Below are 23,074 nucleotides of genomic sequence, written 5' to 3'. Positions count from 1 at the left end.
AGGGGGCCGGAGCGCTGCAGTCTCCTTATCAGCGCCCGAGGATCGGGGCGTCGCCGCCCGTCGCCTTCAAATCGGGCGCAGCCGCCTCTCCCGCCCTAGCCCGTCCCGTCCCGTCCCGTCCTGTCCCGTGCCGTGCCGGCAGGAGAGCAGAGCCATGCTGCACTGGGGATACGACGAGCACAACGGTAGGGAACAGCGGCCGGGGCCGTCGGGGCGGCCAGCGGGGTCCCGCGGGCAGCACTTCCCGCCGCTGGGCTCGGCAGCTCCCGCGCCCTCGGGAGAGCTGTACGACCTGAAATGCTTTGCAGTGTGAGAGCGAGCCGATTTTTGTCTCGGCATTCTGCAAGGCAGGCGGCTGAGAGGTGTCCGTGCGTGCAGCATCGCCTGCAGAGCCGGCCGGGCTTGGCTCCGGGGTCGGGTCTGCCGCGTTCCCGCTTGGGATTTCGTTCTCTCCTTTAGCTGAACAGTTGCGTGCACAGAATCGAGTACGTGGTTGACAGCTGCACTGATCGGAACTAATGTACCAGCAGTGCTTTTCTGATTCCAACTTTGTTCTGCTTCTACTACACGGTGGGAAACCCTAGTTACTTGACTGGGTTATTTAAATGTATGACTATGTACCTAAGAGGAGACGCTTTTGGATTTTAGTTGTTCAGTGGTTTCCTTCATCTTGTCAGTCTTTGAAGTCCCAAGATGGGCTCATCAGCAGGCTTAAAGACTTGGCTCTGTTTTGCATCTTCAGTCATGCAAACGCTGCTCCAGTGTGCAGACGGTCTCACAAGTCATGCAAGTAGACATAAAAGTGTTTTTGTAAATTGTAGGCTCAACTCTGATAAAATACATGGAATATCTTATATTGTCTGTACACAAAGAAATGAAATGCTGTGACAGTAAAGGGAGACAGCTATATATTTGCATATACTAATGCCTATAAGAATATGCTTTGTGTATATTATTACTTAGACTTTGGAATACTGTTTGTGCAAGTATTACCTTTCCTTCCTGGCCCTCTTGTTCCATCTTTTCTGGATGGATGTACTTCTCCTGAAAAACTGGGTGGTGGTGGTGGATCACAGGGATGTTGCAATGATTGGGTGTGTTATCTGCTGTTGTGCAGTCTACCCTACCCCTCCCCTGAAGACGTAAATGGGTCTTGTTTTTCAATTTATTTTCTCCATATGTTTCTATGCTTTGAGCTTCACCTGCCCTGCCTAGATAAGAAGTCCACTCTCCCTCCCTTATCCTATCTCTTCTTGTTTGCTATTCTCAACTTACAGAGAGGAGAGGCTACCAGAATGTCTACTGGGTTGACCCTGGACCTCGCCTGAGGCCCTTCTCTCCTAAAAAACTCTATACAATGCCTGCCTGATAAATATTTGAGGTGGAGTTTGCCTTTCACTTCTTTCTTGGAGCCCCACAGCAGCTGTGGGGTGGATAGTTCCTCATCAGTCCATCCCCTTCACCACACCTTTCACAGGAGCTGAGAGGAGGGAGGCATGGATATTGAACACTTCAGTGCTTTTCCCTAGCATCAGTTTCATTTCTCAGCTTTTTCTCTTCTACTGCATTTATTTTATTGATTTTGCTAGTTATTATTGATTGATTGAGTAACAGGTGAAGGATATTGCTCTGATTCTTGAAAATTTTGTTTGCCTTCATGGCCCTGAAAATAGTTTCTCTGAAACTAAGATTACCTTTTGCAATTCAGAAAGAAATAAAGTGAAATTAATTAAATGTGGGGTAGGTTGACTGCCTGAAGAGTTGAAAAGACATCTGTGTTCACTCTGAGTTCTGCAATTGCTACTAGCAACAATCACAACATAAATCATTATGTGCATAAAGTAAACTGGCAAATACTAAAACATGCATGCCTGCATATATGGAATATCAATGTTTAAGGACACGGGCTCACTGTCAGGTAAATAATTAAAATATTTGGGGATTGACCCTGACTGGACACCAGGTGCCCACCAAAGCCACGGTATCACACCCCTCCTCAGCTGGACACAGCAGAGAAAATAGACTGAAAGGCTCAGGTGTTAAGATAAGGATACGGGGAGATCATTCTCCAGTTACTTTTCCCATGACTTGCCATGGGAAAATTAGTTTTATTTGTTGCTTATCAAATCAGAATAAGGTAACGAGAAAATAAAATCTTTAAAACACCTTCCCTCCAACCCTCCCTTTATCCCAGGCCCAACTTCACTCCTGATTTTCTCTATGTCCTCTCCTGCACCAGCTGTGATCAATTCATCATGTTGTCTCTGCCTCTCCCTTCTCTTCAGCGGCAGGACTACTCACACACACTCTGTCCCTGCTCCAGTGTGGGATCCCTCCCATGGAGACAGCCCTCCATGAACTTCTCCAATGTGAGTGCTTCCCATAGGCTGTAGTTTTTCACAAACTGCTCCAGCATGGATTCCCCAGGGGGCCCCAAGTCCTGCCAATAAACCTGCTCCAGCTTGGGCTTCCAATGGGGTCCTGCCAGAAGCCTGTTCCAGTGTAGGCTGTCCATGAGGTCACAGCTTCCTTCAAGACACATCCACTTTCTCCAGTTGAGACCCTGCAGGGGCTGCAGGTGGATTGTGGCATTGCGTTCTTTTCCCCCGAGCCCCGGGCAGCGCCGGTGCCTGGAGCGGCACCGCCTCTCTCCGGGACTTGGGTTTTGCCGCTTTTCCCGGACACCGCTCTGTTCTGCGGTCTGGGCGGGGCAGGCCACGGTTTCTGCCACCGCGAGCGAGGGACTTTGGCAAAGAAGCGAAGCAACTGTCCAATTCACCCACGAGGGAGGCTGAAAGTCTTTTAATGGCCGCGTGAGCTGCGGCAGAGAGGTCGTGACCCACCTCCAGCACCCGCGTGGGGGAATGTGGCCCCGAGTTTCGGGAGGTGCGGGGTTTTATCGGGGGCAGGGCGAGGAGAGCAGAAGCCCTCCTGCCCAATGGGGACAGGCGCTGTGGCGATGACGAGGACCGCGGCGACCAACGGGGACGCGACAGGGGCGGACCCCGGGCTCTGGGGTGAACGGGGTTGTGGGATCGGGATGACAGACACCAAAATCTCTGGACGGGACGGGGAGTGGTCACAGGAGTGACGGGCCGAAGCTCCAACAGTGAGAGACTAGGAGTGAACGGCCGCAGCGGGGCGAAACACAGGGGGGTGCACGGCGCTACACAGAGCTCGGCTGGCTAACACAGATGGGAACCCCTAATCTACACCTAAATCCGGGATGCCACAGTGGATCTCTGCTTCACTGTGGACCTCCATACAGGGCATAGCTGCCTCACCCTGGTCTTCACTATGGGGCAGGGAATCCCTGCAGTGGCTCTGGGACCATGTCCTCCCCTTCCTCTTAGCATCTGCAGAGCTGTTTCTCTCACATATTCTCACTCCTCTCTTTCAATTGCTGTTGCACAATAACTTTTTCCCCTTAAAGCTGTCATCCCAGAGGTTCTAGCACTGTCTCTCATGGGCCCGGCTTTGTCCAGCAGTGGGTCCATCTTGGAACCAGCTGGCACTGGCCCCATTGGACATGGGGAAAGCTTCAGCAGCTTCTCACAGAAGCCATACCTGCAGCCTCCCTGCTACGAGTAACTTGTCACACAAACCTAATGCAGTTCTCGGTTCCTTTGATGCACCTACGCGGCTTTGTGTTACTTTTCTCGGCTCTGGTCAGCTCTCGAACACCCGGCTTGGGCGTCTCAGCTTTTCATCGGGGCCGGGGCTCGCCGCAGTTCCCGGGCGCTTTTGCTGCCGCGTTCCGGGGTGGGCTGTTGGCCGCACTTTGCTGTCGGCGTGAGAGAAGAAACAAAGAGGCAGGGAATTCGTCCAAATCCGTCCGCGTGGCGGCTGGATGCTTTAGTGGCTGCGAGAGCTGCGGTGGAAAAGCTGCAGCCCGCTCCCAGCTTCGCACGGACGCAAAAGGCCTCGAGCATGCCGAGGAGTGGGATGAAATAGGGAAGGGACAGGGCGGACGGGGAGCCCTCCCACCCAATGGGTACAGACATCGTGGTGATGACGTCTACTTCAGCAACCAATGGGAACACAGCAGGGGCAGACACGAGACTTTGGGGTGAGTGGGACCGCGAGAACGGGGAGACGGGCACGGAAACCACAGGAGTAGGGGAAAACCCGGGGGATGCACGAGGGTACAGAGAACTGGAAAACTAACAAAGAAAAAACCCATAATTTGAACCCAAATCCAGGATGCAACACACCTATTTCTGAAATACGTGAAGGCATTATTTTATTTCTGTGAAAACCATGGCCTTTGCTTTCTTGCCAGTTTTCTTACCTCACAGTTTTGATGATGCTAATCTGTAGAGGCATAATACTGAAATGTTGAAGATTGGCTTCAGTGTGGCATCATGCATGCTTTTCACTGCTGCTCAAGGTTCCTATCAGGATGGGAATGTTCTTGCCCCTTAAATCCTTTTCGTTTACAGGGGAATTGCTTTAGTTAAAAGGCAAATCAAAAAATGAGTAAGTTTGGAATGGACCACAGTGGGAAATCAATTTACTTCAGTTCACTATTTTTTAATAAAGTATATGGTAAATATTACATGTATTGTCTGTTACAGCAAAAATTTCTCTTGATCTAGTTACTACAGTAATGCTGAGGCATTTTCTAAATAAAAGGGATATTACTTCATAGAATCATAGAATCATTTGATTGCAAAAGACCTTTAAGATACTTCAGTTGAGCCGTAACTCCTTATACTTTTTTCTTTCTGAGAATAGTTACATAATTTCAATATCTGTTTTTAAAAAGGTGCTTAATTTTACCCATAATGAATTTCTGATTGCTTATGTTTGATCTCATTTTACTGTAACCTAATATGCAAATTACTTGCAAACCTAAGTTTTATAAATTTAAGCACTCTGTGATTGATAAACTGGGCAATGGATTCTCTTCAGAAATAAATGAGGATGTGATCCTGTCAAGGTCAGACCATCCTAAAATAATGAATTTTCTATATATAATAACAAACTGTGAAAAATAACCAAACCCAAATCCCTTTTCACCTGTACATGCTTCATTTTATGCTCATATAGAGGCTCACTGGAATTCAGCTGTATACTCTAGTGTCTTCACTGGGCTTGTCTCAAGTTATCCTGTTGGTGAAATTTGTAATCTTTAGCTTCAGCTGGATCAAAATGCAGCACTGTGAGGTGCTATAGTGAGTTCTGTTTCTTGCCAAATTCTTAACTGCCTTTGTTGTGAGATCTGTTTCATGAGCTGGCAGTATGCAATGCTGGTGAGTGGTATGTATGTGCAGCAATAGTCTGACCTAGAAGTGTCAGATAATTCATTGCCTGTGATAGTGCTGTGTCCAAAATAAAAGCATGAAATCTTCAGAGCAGATGGCTCAGTTTTTTGTCATAAATCTCAGTCACAATAGCTTTGATTGTTAAGAGCTACTAGAAAATTGCCTCTAGCAACAGAACATTTTCCCAACAGCAGGAGACGATTTCATAAGTTCAAAAATTGGTATATTAATCACTTTCATTCAGTAAAGAAAAACATGAAGGGTAGTGAATTAATGAGTTATACTCCCTGGATATGTCTTAAAGTGCATATTTAGAAAACTGAAGTGTACATTATTTTTATATGGAGGCATCTAATTCACAATAAATTTTCACCCTGGGGACCGCACTGGCTTAAATCTGATTGTATGAAATGCATTCGAGTATCTCTTTCAATAGTAATGACTTTTTTTTACAACAGTCATACACAAAGTTTGCATTGGGCTGGAGTCTATAGAAATGAATTGAGACAAAGTTTTCCTAGAGTGGCAAAAGCATGATAATTAGCATGATAATTGTACTAGATTGCTGGTAGATTACCTAGTAAGGAATACCTCTTGATATAACAAGTGGTATAAAATGACCTGAAGTTTCTTGATACTTTCCTGTATATTCTGAAAGGTCAGATGTCTGGTAGTTGGTTTACTGGTAGATGTTTAATCACCATAGCAAACCAGTATTTTGGTCATCTGAGCCAAGAACAAGTGCCAAACTAGCAATAATGTCTTTTTAGAACTGTACATTACTGTCAAATAATTAAGTAGTGACAGAATCACAGCCTTGGGTCCTCTTTTTGGCAACTTTGTATTATTTCTGAATGCAAGTCATCAGTATTATTTAATTCAAATACATATAGTTATTTCTGAGACAGAGCAATAGGAGATCAAGTAGTTAAGTGCATAAATATATTTTTGGCTTTTCTCAGTTAAGGAGTATTAGAATTATTAAAATTAAGTACCAATAAACTTTTTCTAATAATTCCAAATCTTGGTAGTGAGGAGTGGTGCTTCTTACAAATAAAATTTTGTGTTGCATTCCTAACTACAGGATATTAGGATCTAAACACAATTAAAATTACATTCTAAACTGTATGTACTTAGAATATTGAATAGCTTTGATGACCATTCGTGAACGGAGGGGAATTAAGTTTAAACAGTTTTATGTTTCAAACCAGTAGGATTTTAATCTTCTGCCTTAGAATCTATTTCTTTATTTAGTTTAGTTAATGAAGTAATTAACAAAAGTACTTTTTAAAAAATCAAGACTGAAGGCCTTCATCTTTGTTCTGAGGCTTAAGAATTAGGCTAATCTTTACAAATTTTTTCCACTTCTATTTTTCAGTGCTGCTCAGAGGAGAATCATTCTCTGTCCAGGTGCTGTGCAAACTGCAGCCCCCGGCGCTGTGGGTGCTTCCTCCCTGATTTACTGCCGGGGTGCATGGGTGCTTTTAGCACCTGTGGGTTTCTGAGCTGTGTTAACTTCTATTGAAGTCAAGGAAAGAAAATAATAGCTTTTGATGTTAGGCTATTAACCACGGCATCATACATTTTCATCCTTTTTTGTCATTATTTTTATTTAAGTGCTAAGCCATCCAGAAAGACTTAAACCAAATTTTTGCACTGAGGTCAGTTATCTTCAGTGTAGGGAGTTATTTATGAGGATTTCCAGTGATGCAGATTTTATTTGACAAGGTTCTGATGCTCATATTAAGTATTTCTTATATCCAGTCTCTCAGTTGATTTATTATTCTTTTTACCCATTATAAGCCTGGAGGAAAAACAAGTTCTGTGCTCTTCTTAATACTGAAAGATCGTTTGCCCTGCAGACTTTCACCTTTCTCTTTTTCCTTTCTTCTTTCCCCTTGCTCTCCTCTACTTTCCATTCTAAACCTTGTTTTCTGTCTTTATAGAATATATTCCCCAGGCAATTTACTATTCATATTTTTCTTTATCTTTGTATCCAAATATGGTTAAAAATAGCATGTATATTCTTATTGTGAATTATTGGGAACTCTCAGATGTTTAGTAAGTAACAACAGATAACTCATGTATCTTATCAGTGAAGCTTTTCTTACTATTTTAGGATGTTATTTGCCATTTTCTCATATCCATATTATTGATTTATTAGCTTTTCAGGTGACATTTTTTTGCTTAGCCTGCTTGGAGAGAGGAAGGTTGAGATGACTAGTATTGATTAACAGCTTCTTTAGTCCTATAATTTCTACCTAAGTCCGGTCAATGGCACTGCATCTGTGTCTGGAAGATCTACTCTCATCAGCTGAAGGCAGTAGAAATACAAACCTCACGCAGGCACCACTGTCCTGAGTGTTCCTGTTCTTTGATTTTGTCAGTGCTACACTAGTGTGTGTGTATGTGTGCCTGTGTGCATGGACACTTCATGATTAGAGGGTGACAGTCTCTCTTTCTTGTGACAGCTGATGTGCACAGTTGGTGGGCTAGGAGGAGGTGATCAGAGGTGCAGCAGTGTTTAGGTTCCCGGCACTACCATCAGGCTCCAGGAACCACTCGGGATTTTCTGACATCACCAGTCACCTTTTTTGACATCTCCCCATCTCAATCAGAGTGATCAGTGAAAGATGTGTTCTTAGGTCTTTTGCAGCAAATGACTTAAGGCATAAAAAAAATCTTAATACAGAAATTTGCACAGAAGAGAGGTAATCCTTAAAGACACAATGAGACATGATATTAGGGAAAAATGGCATGTCAAAAATTTATTGGGACATAATGCCTGTTGGATACAGATGCCTGATTTGAATGAGCATGAATGAGCATTTGTTTTATGTGTCTTGTGCACAGCTAAATCTTACCTGGGAATAATTATCTATCTACATACTGTGGCCTTATTTAAAGGGGCATGCAAGGTACATGAAAGGGTCCAGAGAACTGCTATTGCAATATGATGCAGCAAAAGTAGCTGAATGTTTTGACCTGTGTTTTCCTGATGCATCCTTTTTGAATTTAAAAGATGCAGATGAGAACAATTCAAGTCGAGTTTTCTTTCATAAGAATGAGGCTGCTGTCAGCAATTTAGACTTCTTCTCCAATGCATTGCAGGGCCTGCCCACTGGAAGGAGGTTTTTCCTGTTGCTAATGGAGACCGTCAGTCACCCATCGACATCAAAACTGAGGAAACCAAGTATGATCCCTCCCTCCGTCCTCTAAATCCCAGTTATGATCCAGCTTCTGCTAAAATCATCCTTAACAACGGGCACTCCACCAGTGTGGAGTTTGATGACACCGTCAACAAATCAGGTTTGTTCCTTTATTCTGGCACTGTAACTTCCTCCACCAATTCCTAAATAGGCCTACAGCCTGGGCACGTCTCACTGCTGGGTATGAACTCCTTATAAACAGTAAGGCTTTGCTCCTCTGGATGAGAGATTCCTTTTCCCCTGTCTTTCAGCATGATGCAGTGTGGGAACATATTTGGATGGACACAAGTTTGAGGTTGTGTTTCTCAGAAAGTGTTGGGATTCCCCACTTACAGGAGTGGTTTGATCCACCCCCACCAGCTGGATAATGCCCTGTTTGAACAGTGTTGTGTACAATTTTTCAAATGCTGCTCTCTCACTGCAGATGAATCCTTTCTGTCTCATTACAGGTTCATTCCAACCGAATCGCTCAAATCTCTTATCTGAATTTAGCTGCAGGTTTGGTTATATGTTTTTCCCCTTTTTACAACCTATACTCGGAGTTCTTATGACAAGTAACAAGTTCTTATGACAGAACAAGTGAAATAGATCTCGAGTAATCCCTTTTCTTCTCTGAAAAGTATTATTGCCCAAGTCTTTTCCAGGAGTATGTAGCTTCCCTTTTTGCAAACAATAGGTTCTTATTTAGATGTTCTCTGGTGTATCATAGTCTTTGTAATGTTAGTGCCTTCATCTTTGAAACCTTCTCTTTTGGGCAAGCCAGCATGCCTCCTCTTCTAGTTGTAGGAGTGCAGAATCTTCAAGCAATAAAATAATTTCGTGGCTATGTGAGGCTTAGCTGAGGATCCAAGACCTTATGATGCTTTCACAAGCCTCAAAGCCAGAGAGAGAATAATATTTGATGACCCCTTAGTCCTGAGGACTTATTAGCTCATAGTGGCAAGAGGGAGAGACATAGATGGGGTCACTGTCATGTTTTTGTTTCCTGAACAGTCTTAGTTTTAAACTTTCTGTCAACATTGGATGTTGCCTGAAAGCCACCAGCTGACCACCAATGATTAGTCTGACCTTGTGTCAGATGCCACGGAACTTCCCAGAACTAATCTCTGCTTCGAGCCTAGTAGATGCTGGTGAACTAAAACACATCTCTTAGAAAAATATACAATCTTGATTTCAAATTTTCCAGTGATGCTGAACCTACCACAGCTTTTGGTAAGTTGTTCTAATTGTTAATTACCCTCACAGTTTAAAAGAAAAAAAGTTAATGAATGTGAATACACCATGAACCTCTTCCACTCTTTTAACTCCTTTCATGAAGTGACAGGGCCTGAGCACAGTGTTTCTCTAGGCTTCCCCCAGTACCAAAGCAATGGTAATGCAATCCTCCTCTTACTGCTTTCCCCAGGCCATATCTCCAAGGATACAGTTCATATCATGGCAAAGCACTGACGGATGTTGATCAGATAATTAACAGATGGAATACTCAGTCTCCTTCAGTAGACCCCTTGTCTTCTATGCATGGACCAGATTCTTCAGTCCACAACCATAAATTGAGTAATTCACTATTTTCCCTAATATTTGTCACTGACAAACTTTATCAGTATTGTTTTTGTTTTCTTTCAGGTCATTGCTCAAAAAATACTGAATTTTCTAGGGCCCAAATTTGGCTTCTGGGGCAACTCTGTGAAGTAAGAACTCCTGCCATGTGTTGGTTTCATGAAAAAAAATCAAATTAATTGGTACTAAATACATGAGCATCTTCTAATGCATTATTAACTGACTCCCATATGAACTATTTCCTCACTTTGGTCAGCATTGGAACTGGGCTGTCAAGTCTATAACTGTTTGTGTAAGTCTGTTAATGCTCTTTGGTACCACATTAGCTCCATTCTTTGAAATTACTCTATTGATCTTCTTCTGGTATTTTTCAAAATTCAAGATACTGATATTTGCCTTAAGAACTTCTGACTACCCTCTTCCTTAACTACTGTTGGAATGAAATGGTTTTACCGTCACTCTGTGATGTGGTACAAATACATCAACAGGCCATTTTCCACATTTTTCAGCATAAGTATTTTATGCTGGTACATTTCTACATAATAGTTTTTCCTCAGCCAGTTAGAACACTGATCTTTACACTTCTTCTAGGATCATTTGCCTTGAAGTTTACACTCCTTAAAATAAAGAATTTAAAAGTTCCACTACTCCATCTCCTTTGTTTGCTAAGTTTATAAGCTGTGTTAATGCATGTTTTTTGAGTTGAAGCTTTAAGGAAGTTAAATATTTTTCCCCAGAATAAACAGTCCCAGTTATTTTTCATTATCCAAGCTACTTGTGTTAGCAAATGGGCAACTTTAAAATTCTTCTTCAATCTTTATTTGGTGTATTTTGTTCCTAAGAAAGTGTAGGTTTTGCACTAAACCTAGAAGAGAGAAAAAATTGCTATTGTCCTCCCTACTGCTCTTAATTTAAAAAACATCTGGTTAAATCTTCCCTCATTTCCCCTTAAAATTTCTGTAATGAGCCAGTAAACTATTCCAGACTGATTCCCAAACACTCAGCGGACATAAAGAGTTGGGAGAGTAGAGTGATTTGTTTTGCTGTGAATAAGGAATCTCTCTGAGTGTAATTCATATTCCAGGCTCTGTGAAGAGATATTTTGAGTCCAAGTCTGACAAGAAAATTATGAGCACTTGCAAAAGCAAAATAATGAAAAGCCCACCCACATGCATGTTAGTTTGAATAGAATTAGAACAGAACAGAATATAAATAGAAAGAATAGAATAGAGTAGATTCTTTCAGTTGGAAGGGACCTGCAGCAATGATCTTGTCTAACAGCCTGAGGAGTTCAGGGCTAACCAAAAGTTAAAGCATGTTGTTAAGGGCATTGTCCAAATGCCTTTTAAACTCTGATAAGCCTGGGGCTTTGATAAGCTTTCTAGGAAGCTTCTTCCAGTGTTTGACCACCATTGTGGTAAAGAAATGCTTCTAGCATCCAGTTTAAATCTTCCTTGGCACAGCTTTGAGCCTTACCCATGAGTCCTGTCGCTGGATATTTGAGACAAGAGACCAGCAGCCCCCTCTCTGCTTCCCCTCCGCAGAAGTAGAGAGCAGTGAGGACAACTGTCAGTCTCCTTTTCTCCAAACTAGACAAACCCAAAATACATAGCTGCTCCTCATAGGACATGGTTTCCAGCCCTGGTTAATTGTCAGTAATGTTGCAGTTGTACAATGCACATATAGCATTGGCTTAATTTTATTTATGTTAATATAAGCTCCTTTTCCTCAGACTTCAATCTGATATAAGTGGTTCTAGTTGCAAATGAAGGAAAGAGCCCTGAAAATTTCAGCTTCTCCTATTTTCCACCAAATTTCAAAGATGAAAATAAATTCTGCTGACATTAATTTTTTTATGACCCTGCTCCTTATTCATAAAATCTATATTTTGAGCTTAATTTCTTAGTGATTCTTTTGAATATAATCAAGACAGGAAACTCCTGAGTGTTGAAAAATATAAGTATTTTCCCATTCTCTGAGAAATATCCAACCTTGACAATAACAGCATACCCTTTAGTGAGCCATAACTCACTAATCTGCCCATAAATGCAATTTTCATAGTCATATCCTTGACAGGTGAGGGTTTCTGTAGCACTTCCAAGAAATGGAAAGCCGTCTGAGACAACTTATGAGCAGGAGCAGAGGAGTGTCCGAAGACTGAAGTCTGGTGTGAGGTTAGAGGATGTGGATAGAGACTCCCGTTCTCTCAGTGAAGCCTTTTCCTCTGCTTGGGTTTCCAGTGCTGACTGGGGGGCCACTCAGTGGGACCTACAGGCTGCGCCAGATTCACTTCCACTGGGGATCCAATGATGAAGCTGGCTCTGAGCACACTGTGGATGGGATGAAGTATGCAGCAGAGGTAAGGCTTTACATGGAGTTATCTGTACCTCTAAGCTTGTGACTAGTTTTCCATTGCAAAAATAAAGTTGCCCTTCCTCTTCCTGCTTTTCATCTTCCCCTCATTTTATCAAAAGACAAGTGGTCTTCCTGAAGTGTTGCATGTTTGGTCCTTTCTCAAAGGAGAACCTCTTTGAAAGCTTTGCAGAGGATTAAAAAAGGAGTACAGAAGACAAGAGCTTGATAAGAGCAAGACTTAATGTTCAAGAGTTATTTTAAACTTTGTCTTTCATTGTTTCTTCCTTGAAGAACATTTTCAAAGTCATCTTCAATGAAAAACCACAGAATTATTGGATTTGGGGCATATGTAGTGTAAAGTTTATGCATGACTTAAGAATGCTGCATTTTCTGGTGCACTTAGCAATGTGGTGGTTATGACTTTGAGAACCATGCTTTAATATCTGTGGGATGCCTGCTGTCTGTGGGGTGGCTGCTGTTTGTGGGGTACTGTGCTTCAGTGGAGGTGGTGTGCCACAGGGAGAAGTGCACCATCTGCTCTGGCATGGAGCATTCACTTCTGCTCTGTCTTCTTTGGTGTATTTGAGTAATCTGCAGGAGAAAGTTCTCAGTATAAGATTCCTCTTTGCAAATAGAAGTAACATGGAATTATTCAGGAGACTGATATCTTTAAAAGCATGTGATTCAGACAGTGTCAGAGTTTTCTGGGGTTAAAAAGAAGTAAAAAGTGTAAAAATAAATGGACAAATAAAAGGCCTAATACTACAGAAGAAAGAGATGTAATGTTGCACTGTGGTGTGATCAGACTTTACTGGAAGTTGTATAAGACATACTGGTCAGGAAAAAAGATCGGTTTTCTAACACTAATGGGGAAAAGTGACATTTGCAGTGTTTAAAGGCTTATGTTTTCCACAGGAACCAGGTGAGATGGAATATAAAGAATTAATAGAGGTGCTTTAAAACCATTAAGTGCCAACCCCAAATTTCTAGCTGAGAAAATATATGTTTCCCATCTAAGAAACCAGATGGAAGGAGAAAATATCTCTGAATTTCTAGACAGTCTAAAAGCCTTTCTGTTACCTGTTGGTTGGGTAACCCTCCACAAGAAGCTCTCTAGATGTCACTTTGGCTTTGGGATAAGAAACTCAGAATTAAAACTAAGGCTTCTGAATATTGTGCACACAAAAGAAAATACCTCAGAAGGAGACATGAAGATGTTTTCAGTGCTCACCTTTGTAAGGAAGATGTGCAAGGTTTGAAGAAAAAGCATCGACTGAATTGAAGAAAGAATTAATGTACAGGTAAAGAAGACTGCAAGTTTTGGCCCTTAAGCCCACCAGGAAGCAGAAGGGATCCGTGGCTCCATTCTCTGTGACAGCATACGATCTGATCAAGGTCTCTTCACAAGCTGCAGTGACGCCACGGTGGTAAGACAGGATATATTCCTTAGAGAAGTCACAAGCCATTGAGAACGGGTCTGTACACAAAAGTGTTTCACACTCTGTTTGGGGGCTCTGGTTTTCGGAGGGTTATCTTCTGGGGTTTTTTTTTTGGCAAAGCTATGAGGGAGTGGTGGTAAGCTTTTAGTAGCTGTGGGAATTTTCCTTTTTGTTCTCTGTTGGGTTGTTTTTTTTTTTTTTTTCCCCAAATCCACAATAAAGGTAATTTCTGACTGAGAGTATCTGTTTCCTTTTTGTATATGTAAAAATGTAATTGTTTAAAAGTTGTTCATCATAGGTTCTGTGAACTTATAATAGGGAGCAGTGCAGACACTATGAACCCCAGGATATTAATGCACTTGAGAAAGGTTTAGTGGACTATGTTCTCCTCCTGGTTTAATGTATAATATTCTTAGCAACTTCCTTCAAGGATTTCTAAAGCTGTGAGCTAGCATGCATGTCATCGTGGCTGTACATGTATTATTATTGACGACAGTGGGATTCCTTATTTGCTGCAAGTAATGTTTCAGCACTTTAGAGCCCAAATGCTTAAAATACTGATGTCAAGTAAGACCAAGTAAGAGTTCCATTTTATAGATATGGAAAATTGTAACATGTAGAGATTAAGCAAGGATTGATATTTAGAATAAAAATCTTCATACTTCTAGATCCTTATTTCAACCATGCAGCTATGTTGCTTCACATAGAAATCCTTTAAAGCAGGTTTCAGCTTTCCTAAATTGTTCTTACTTTACTTGTCCTGTAGGTGCTGTGTTCCAAAAGGAAACCTTTTTTTCATGGGTTCATCCCAGTTTAAGTCATTCAATGAGTTGTTTTTCAGCATTCTTGAAGTTCAAAATCTGAAAAGATGGTCATCAATTTTAGAAAAGCCAATCTCATGCCCTGCTTCTGAGCATCTTTAACTAAAAATTATGTGTAATAAGATTTACTAATCCTTTGAGGATTTGTGAAAGTAATTAGTGTTTGTGAAGTAGTTAGAGTTAAGTGCTGTGTGAGTGTGCTCTCTCCAGTTTGGCAGTCAGACCATTGCTCAAGGCTGGAACAACCTGGAACTTCTTGGGAACCAGGAGCTCCTGTCATGAAGTGTGGTCAGGAACTAGGAAACCTAATTTAACAGGAGGTACTTAAGTGGCATGGAAATAGACATCACAGGGCTTTTCCTCTTCCCTCCTGGCTGGGTAGTGTCTTTAAGCTTCTTAAGCAAATATGACAGGACACTTCCAGAATAATGCATGTTGGAAATGCAAATGCTCAAACCTGAGGTAATCAACCTGCTTGTAAGGGCGTCACTACTGGTAGTCATAGAAAATAACATTTGAAAAGTGTCAAAAATGAAATGCTGATGTTCCCTTAAGCTAAAGAAGGGAAAAGGGGTCAGTGCAAGTTTAGTGTGTATTTCCCTGTTTTCTAGCCATTTATGTGGATGATTAATGTTGCTTGATTAAAGAAAAACGAAGAGTAAAATACTAATGACATCCTCATGAATTTCAATCACTTTTTAGATTCAGCTGTACTAAAAATGGATTTAAAACCTCTAGTTATATAACCATTGGCTTTTTTTTGTCTTAACTTCTCAGTTCAAAATCTGGGGACCCAACAGCAATTTGACAGGCACTATGGTGTGCCGATTGCTGATAAATTTTTAATAATCTCAGCCACTGGAAATGCTTTTGCCATTTGTGTGAGCTACATATTTACTGATTTCATTAAATATCTGCATTTAGAACACTGAATAATTCTGCATACAAAAGAGTGAAATAAAAGTAAAGTTGTAATATTAATTTGCCACTACTTGAGTTCAGTGAAAGTTGATGCTGTCCGTGTCTCTTGATTTTCAGCTTCATGTGGTCCATTGGAATGCAGAGAAGTATTCCAGTTTTGTTGAGGCAGCTTGTCAGTCAGATGGACTAGCAGTCATGGCTGTATTTCTGAAGGTAAGAAGAGAATGCTTCATCCCTAATAATAAATCTGCATTATAAGCCCAAAGAGATAATGGTTATGGTTTGTGTAAGTATTGCTAAAGAGATATTTGTTTTATACTTATTTCCTTCATAGTGTTTAGCTGCCAATATAGAAAGCTGCGCTTCTTTTAAGAATAAAAATATCAGCTTAACAGATTTTTCAAGACAGTCAAACTCTTCAGTTTGCTTATTCTGCAAGCCCAAACAACATTAGATGTGGAACTTAATTCTATAAAGTACTATTTAGATCCCAGTAATTTGTTCTTGACTAGCGTGTTCCTTTAGGGGTACAGCTTGATTTAATGTTTTCTTAATGGCTTGTTTCTGAGCTGGTAGTTTATTCTTGAAAATAATAATAATTAAATAATGCAAAACCAGAAACTGGAGAATTTCCTAATAAATATTTTATACCATTTTTTGCCTTTTTCTACTTATTCTAAGATTAAATTCATGCAACAGCTTCACTGAATTCTGTATGAAGAAGCAGATGGGGACTTCACACAATCAATGGCAAAAGATAGGGCTTTGGTAAATTCTGTGGTTTCTGGTGGCTGACACAGCTTCCTGAGAACAGCTAATACTGTTGCTGGCACAGTCAGAGAGCCGTTCCATGCAGCAATTGCAAAGAACTGCTTCAGCATTTCAGTAATTCTGTCTTTCCAGTTTGCATTACAATGACTCAAGGGAAGTGTCATTGGATTTGTTAGCACACAAATTCAGTTTGGAATGTTCTCACATAAGAACATTGTTTTCAATGTTACAAGCAGTTTAAATTTTTGATGTTAGTATGTAACTTTTAATATCCTGCATATTAAAACATAAAATATAAATAGTTTCTATACCCCTGTAGTGAAACGTTTGTAATTCTTTTGTAGCTGAAGTAATTAGTATGAGTACCCTGAATACTATCAGCAAGGGAGAGAATCTTCTGTATGACCAGTATTATTTCTAAGGACCACCTAGTCACATTTTTTGTACTCACAAAATGCATCAGATCTTTCAGTCACTTCAGTTATATAAAGGAGTTCATTATGCATTTGCTTTTTTATTAATTTGTGTTGCTTTTCTCTGGAGCTCCAGTGTTTCTTTTTTCTTTGGTGTTAATAGATTGGTGAATGCAACCCTCAACTGAACAAGATTACTGACCGCTTGGACACCATCAGAATCAAGGTGAACAAGTGCTTCTAAAAGAATGCTAGCTAATAGTGGTGGTTGCTTTTGTTGGGGTTTTTTATTTTTAGGTAGGGTTTTTTATTTTTTGAAACCTGGCTGCTACTACCTACACCTTCATGTTTCCTTATCTCTAGTGATTGATACCTGATTTGTGACAGTTTATGTGCATTCTGTTTAAGTTGAAAACTAAATAGACAAAAAAAAAATTCACACAGTAAAAGATCAGAGGAAATGGCTAATTCCTCACAGAACCCAGTCTCTGATAAATCTGTTGCTATGAGGATAGAAACAGGGGAAAAAACATCCTTTGTGGACAGCTGTAAAAAAGATGAGGGAAAGACTTCCTTCCCTGTTTTGATGAGGTACAGGGTGAGAAATAACCTATTGCTTGTGCGCGTGAAATCAGCCAGATTCTCAACATTATGTTCAGACAGACATCTGTGGCTTGGTATCCAGTACAGGGGGAAGAAGTAGTTCCTGGGAGGAGTGGGGAGGGAACCAAGTGGCAGTAAACTGTGGGGTTACTGTGGGGTTACAGTTACTGTGGGCTGGTTACTGCCAGCCCCACAGAGACCACACTGAAAGTCAAACATCTTCTCTCTTCTCCCCTCAACTTCCATTTCATGGTCATCTGTAACTTAGGGGAGTCTGTGCTAACATGACACCTTTCATGGTGTCCTGCTGGCAATCAAGGAAAGTCTCAGCAGAGCTGTCACTGAGGTAAGACCTCATCAGAAGAGCAGTGATGAGGACCTCCCGTCATCACCCAAGATGGTGTCAGCCCGCTTGATAGTGGAACAAGCTCTACCTCCTTTGGCATTATTTACTTTGGCCACTTGCTTTTAAATAATATTGCCCTGGTATTTCTTTTTCTTTTATTTCTTTTCAGGGAAAAAAAGCACTATTCACAAACTTCGACCCCAGCTGTCTGCTTCCCAAGTCCCTGGACTACTGGACTTATTTTGGCTCTCTCACTGTTCCACCTCTTCTTGAGAGTGTCATCTGGATTGTTCTGAGAGAGCCCATAAGTGTTTGCTCTGAACAGGTATCTTTGGATTTTTCACTGCTATAGAAATGTTGCTTTTGTAAGAATGGAAATTGTAAATGCCACCCAAAATTATGGGTTTTTGCAGACCTTGGCACTGCAGATCTTACAAGATTTTCAAAAGTCAAAATTTGTATATCAAATTTATTCTGACTAGTTGCCTTTCTTACTGTAACAGCTATTTCTTTATTATTTTTTAAAAAGAATCTGCATACTCTAACAATTAATAAACAAAAATAATCAATAGGGAACTTAAAAAAAGATTTCTGGTGATGCTTAGAAATTCTGGAATTCCAGTTGATTTAATTATTTGCAATCCTGCTCAAACCTCATCTTTGTCATTTTTATCTGGCAGACAAGTAGTAAATGTCTTCTTGCATTCTAAATACATAAAACTTGATGAACCTACTAGAATTGTGAAAAGAGAATACTACTCTAATAAGTTGGGGTTATGCTAGGCTGTTTTAGGAAAGCTGTGATTCGACATAAAAGAGTCTATTTACATTTCTTGTTAAAGCTTCATGCTGTATCTTAATTTGGCAACAGTGACACCCAGCGGGCTGATCCTCTTAGGTGTAAAGTATTTCTGAGTAGAGACCATCTACTCAGCAGAAGTGGTGACTTCAGTCTTTGCTGTAAATATTAAGTCAGTTCCCTGAATGGATTGTTTGCTAGGAAAGCTCAGATTTCTGTTTGTAACTGATTTGAAGTAATTTATTTGCCCAATGTGTGTATTTTTCTCATCTGTATTTCTTCCTCACTACCCTCAATCTGGCTTTATACAGCTCACTGCAATGTGTTTGGATCTAGGATTGAAAGCTTGTCTCAAGGTATCAACTTTCCAAAGAAAAGCCATTTTTAGGTTAAAAGTTTGTTATTTGGTCAAATCTATAATTAATGCATTCTAAAATGTGAAATGCTATATATAAACAGCCATGTGTAACAGGGTCAGGGAACATGGTATGGGAAAGTGTCAAGTATAGTGATCTTTTATTAGTCATTTTTCATAAACTTTAGCTATGTCTTATGTATTAAAGTAAAAATTGCTATATTCTTATCAACATAAAGATGCATGCAGCTAAAGTGTTTGTTTCTAGTAATGTCCACTATTGTGATTGATCAGTCAGCACTGTGACTAATATTGTTCTACCATTTAATTTTATTCCTCAAGTTTGTATTTCTTTAGGGCTTTAGAGTTTACTACAGACTTTTTGTTGCACTTTTCAGGTTGAAAGAAATTAAAAATAGCTTTTAAGTTTTTAGAAACTTACAGGACCCTGAATTACAAACAATAGCTTCAGAATGGGGTGAAGCAATATAGCATTGACCTTTTTTGCTCCTAATGTCATTACAATGCAATGTGCCATTACAACTAAATGCTCTATTATAATGGAAGGGTTTTTGTGCTGTCCTACCTTTAGTAGCCTAGGAGGGAAGTAAAGTGATATGTAGAACTAGTAACTATTGGAAAGATTAGAAATTAAACAAAATTCTATACTTAGGTCAGAAATCAGGCTCAGATTTCCCAAGGTTTAGACATGGAGCTCTGATGGGGTTTCTGCTGAGATCAGCATATGCTGAGTTATAAATAACTGCTTGTCCTGTATCTTCACAAGACAAGAATTTGGAACCTCTCCTGGTTTGAGTGAGTGCTAGTTGCAGAAGCTTTCTGTAGCACCATACCTGGTGTGGTTCTTCCAGGTTAATTGTGAATATATTCTTTGAAGAAGGAACCATTCACAGAATGTATGATAAGAAACATAATCTTATCTTTTGGCGAAAGCATTTCAGAATCTCCAAACTATGAAATATAACTAAAAAATATATATAACCCCTTGTTTAGATTAGGTTATGGAAGACAAAGTGTGAATAAAGGAAACAAGTAATACTTATGCCCAGTTTCACGGTGACACGTATTTTGGGGTATTTTCTCAGTAGTCATCCCCTTTTTCATTTACAAGGAGAGAAATGGTGAAATTGCCATTCCCCTCATGACTTAATAAAATACAGTTCTGTTCTTTCAGTTGAAAAAACGTGACAAGTGCCTTTAATATTTACATGCTTTTTGATTACTTTACATGCTTTTTGATTACTGTTGACATGAGGTTTTTCTGCTGAATCTTATGTGTCTTTTGGTTACAGCTGGCCAAATTCCGCAGCCTCCTGAGCACTGCTGAGGATGAGGTCGCCTGCTGCTTGCTGAGAAATTTCCGGCCTCCCCAGCCTCTAAAAGGACGAGAAGTCAGAAGGAATTAAAGGAGTAAATCCAGAGTAGCCTCCCTCTGAAACCAAAGGCTGAATTCATTCTAATATACTTTGTGATTTTTTTTTTTAGTTGTTTTAACTAATAGATGTTGTTTTATTAGTGGTTTCCATGCAGTCATTTCTCACAGGCAAGTATGTCCGGAGTTATCACAGATTCATTGATATTAACAGGTCTGACTGGGTTTGAGTGCATTGGCTTGGAAGCACTAGGCCATCAGCATTGCATGCACACAGGTCACTGCTAATCATAAGGGTCAAATGTGGTGAAGGAGTTGCCCAGATTTTGCCACCAAATTACTGAACAGGATCCTTGGTATTATTGACAGTATAGGATGTTCTGGGATAATTCTTCTGGTCTCTAACATAACACTTAGCTTCTGTAAAAACCTCACATTTGCAGTTCTCAAAGAAAATATATTTCAAGGATAATGTAATTTCATTGCTGACTTCTGCAATACCGTGCTTACTTTCCAACAAAAAACAGTAATGATTAGCAGTATTTAAGTAAAACAGGTCCTGTTTCATAAAAATATGATCCTGGTATTCTGGCTGCTTCATAGAAGTAATGATGTACTGATTGATGGGTTTTTTAAAAGCAAATAGTAAGGATTTTGTATATTGCAAGATCATGTCAGGTAGATAAGGTGTTCCTGAATTTCACAATGTCACAAGATGAAATTGTCCTGAAACCTGGAAACTGCAAGGTGGAAAGGCATAGAGGGTGCTGTTTGTGCCTAAATCCAGTTTGTTGCATTTGGTGAAAAATAAGATATTATTACACTATATCCATGTAAGCATCAGATTTTTGCCACTTAAAAACAAGAGGCAGGGATAGCTGTTGTTCCAAACCATTGCACACTGCAGTGTGAACCACATGCTGCTTGCCTCTCATCTCGCTGTGGAGCACAGTGCTACCCAGGTATAGAATGTGTCAAGGTTCTGGCTACTGATCTGCTTCATAGTTGAACTTCAGTGGTTGCACTTATATTCCAAGACCAAAGAGAATAGTCAGAGAGGGCCAAAGAAATCGGAATCAAGTCAACATCGAATAAAAAGCTCAGCCCTCAATAGCAATATGTTGAAATTACTGTCTTTATGAGTTGACTTGAGCCAGTGTTTCTCTCAGGAGCTTTTCTTATCTGAATATACTTGGGGGTTTTTACACCAAATATTTTTACTAATGAGCATGCCATAGGATGTAGCTTAGGATAGAATTATATTTACTCTCAAGCTGTGAGAACTATATAGTGAAATCCAGTGAGTGATACTTGAAAAAGGCAGCTAGAGGTTTTACTGGCAGCAACTAACACCAATCTCTGCAGTACTTCTGACAAATTCATCTTCTATAACTGCTTTCCTTGAATTAATTTTTAAATAGGTTTTATATGCTTTGCCTTTTACCTCAGTGGGTCGTTTGATCTTAGATGAACAAACATGAGGGAAATCACAATCAGGATTGACATTATATGCTGTTTTAGAACAATAAATTAGACATAGACATAGAGATATTTTATCTTAGTTTAAGATATGTGGAATTTTTTGTTTTCTCCTCCCCAGAATATAGCTATTCTATCCTGCAAGGCCTCCCAATGCCTTTTGAATATTTTCTGAAGAAAAGAACACAAACAGACCATTGGAGAAATAAAAGGCATTTATCAGAACTAAAAAGAAAAGCAAGAATATGTTGTATGTTTTCACTCCCTTTTTTAGACTTAGGATTGGCTCTCACATGTTTCCTTGTTATGTGAGTAGCTACAGAATGTGGAAAAATGTTTACAAATTGCAGGAAGGATACAAAGGATTTGTTAGTCTCAGAAAAGAAAGGAATAAGGCTACTTTTTCATATTGTAAACAGAAGTTTTGCGTATTTCTTACCTATTTTAAACAGTGGAGTTGATTCAATTATTTTATATTTATAAGGATTTTATGAAATAAAACATGGATTTTATGAATGTGTCTTGTATTTTCTATTGAAGACCCTAAAGTTTTACAGAGAAGGCTATACTTTTATAATTAACGCCTGCAGCTTTAGGTTTGGAAAAAATTGTCACCCATCATTTGCAGTCTTTCTTTGTGTAGTTTAGAATTAGGTGTGTCTTTATGTTCCAAATAAAGTATTTTTAGCAGTAGTATCAGTTCTGCAATTTTCTGATAGTGCATTTTTGAACTATTGACAATTTTTATTGTTATGCTAATAAGTTTTAGAAGAAGTCATCATTCAAGTAATTCCCCTTTTGTGGAGATGCCATGTTCATGTTAGATTGACCTAGCTGGAACATCTGAAAAAGAGTAGAAATGCTCAGTTACCTGAAGTCCTTTGGGAACAGCTTCTCAGGTTATCCATCCCCTACAACAGTGAAGTGTGAATTTGGACACAGTCTCAGCTCTGAGCACTTGGTTGTGCCCTCAGTCACTAGTTTCCTGTGTGCCCAAGCTACACTGAACCTCAGACTACTCAACATGCTCCCAGAGAATCTTATCTCAAGTATGAACTCCATGTTGTCCTCTACAGCAATTGAGGCTGAAATATGTCATCACCCCCGCCAGCCCCCTGCAGTCACATGTCCCTTTGATCAACTCTTAACTCTCTGACACACTTGGAGCCTTTATATTAAGAAGAACAAAATGCTCAGTGACCAAAAAAACATAGAGTGCATTTGCTTAAAATAGTAGCTGTCAAGACTTGTGGACTGCTGGAAGGTTGATCACCCATAAACTTATTCTCAGGATTAAATAAACCACAGCAGAGCCCTGGGGTCAGATCTGCTGTTTTTGGCACAGG

At 40.1% G+C, this 23,074-nt stretch overlaps 1 protein-coding gene across 5 annotated transcripts; it reads left to right on the top strand.

Annotated features, from left to right (window-relative positions):
- Nucleotides 1–46: 46 nt before the first annotated feature.
- LOC137471439 (carbonic anhydrase 13-like) lies at nucleotides 47–22,248 on the top strand. Of its 5 annotated transcripts, none has more exons than XM_068185804.1 (7): nucleotides 47–185; nucleotides 8,379–8,576; nucleotides 12,274–12,392; nucleotides 15,687–15,782; nucleotides 16,917–16,979; nucleotides 17,872–18,027; nucleotides 20,170–22,248. In XM_068185804.1, the coding sequence occupies exons 1-7, from the start codon at nucleotides 155–157 to the stop codon at nucleotides 20,281–20,283; spliced, it is 777 nt and encodes a 258-aa protein (XP_068041905.1). In that variant the 5' UTR covers nucleotides 47–154; the 3' UTR covers nucleotides 20,284–22,248. The 5 variants fall into 5 exon arrangements, with proteins under 5 accessions (XP_068041905.1, XP_068041914.1, XP_068041924.1 ...); XM_068185813.1 differs by lacking the exon at nucleotides 47–185 and adding an exon at nucleotides 3,217–6,760; XM_068185823.1 differs by lacking the exon at nucleotides 47–185 and adding an exon at nucleotides 10,100–10,164 and having other exon boundaries at nucleotides 8,436–9,688.
- The last annotated feature ends 826 nt before the right edge of the window (nucleotides 22,249–23,074 follow it).

This window comes from Anomalospiza imberbis, chromosome 1, assembly GCF_031753505.1.
Source record: "Anomalospiza imberbis isolate Cuckoo-Finch-1a 21T00152 chromosome 1, ASM3175350v1, whole genome shotgun sequence".
Lineage (NCBI taxonomy): Eukaryota > Metazoa > Chordata > Aves > Passeriformes > Viduidae > Anomalospiza > Anomalospiza imberbis.
The sequence above is the reverse complement of the archived record's forward strand: the minus strand, read 5'-3'. Positions and strand labels throughout refer to the sequence as shown.

Coding starts and splice junctions, on each gene's coding strand:
- LOC137471439 (XM_068185804.1), top strand. CDS start 155: ATGCTGCACTGGGGATACGACGAGCACAACG. Junction 8,577..12,273: donor TGACACCGTCAACAAATCAG/GTTTGTTCCTTT, acceptor TTGGGTTTCCAG/TGCTGACTGGGGGGCCACTC. Junction 18,028..20,169: donor TAAGTGTTTGCTCTGAACAG/GTATCTTTGGAT, acceptor TTTTGGTTACAG/CTGGCCAAATTCCGCAGCCT.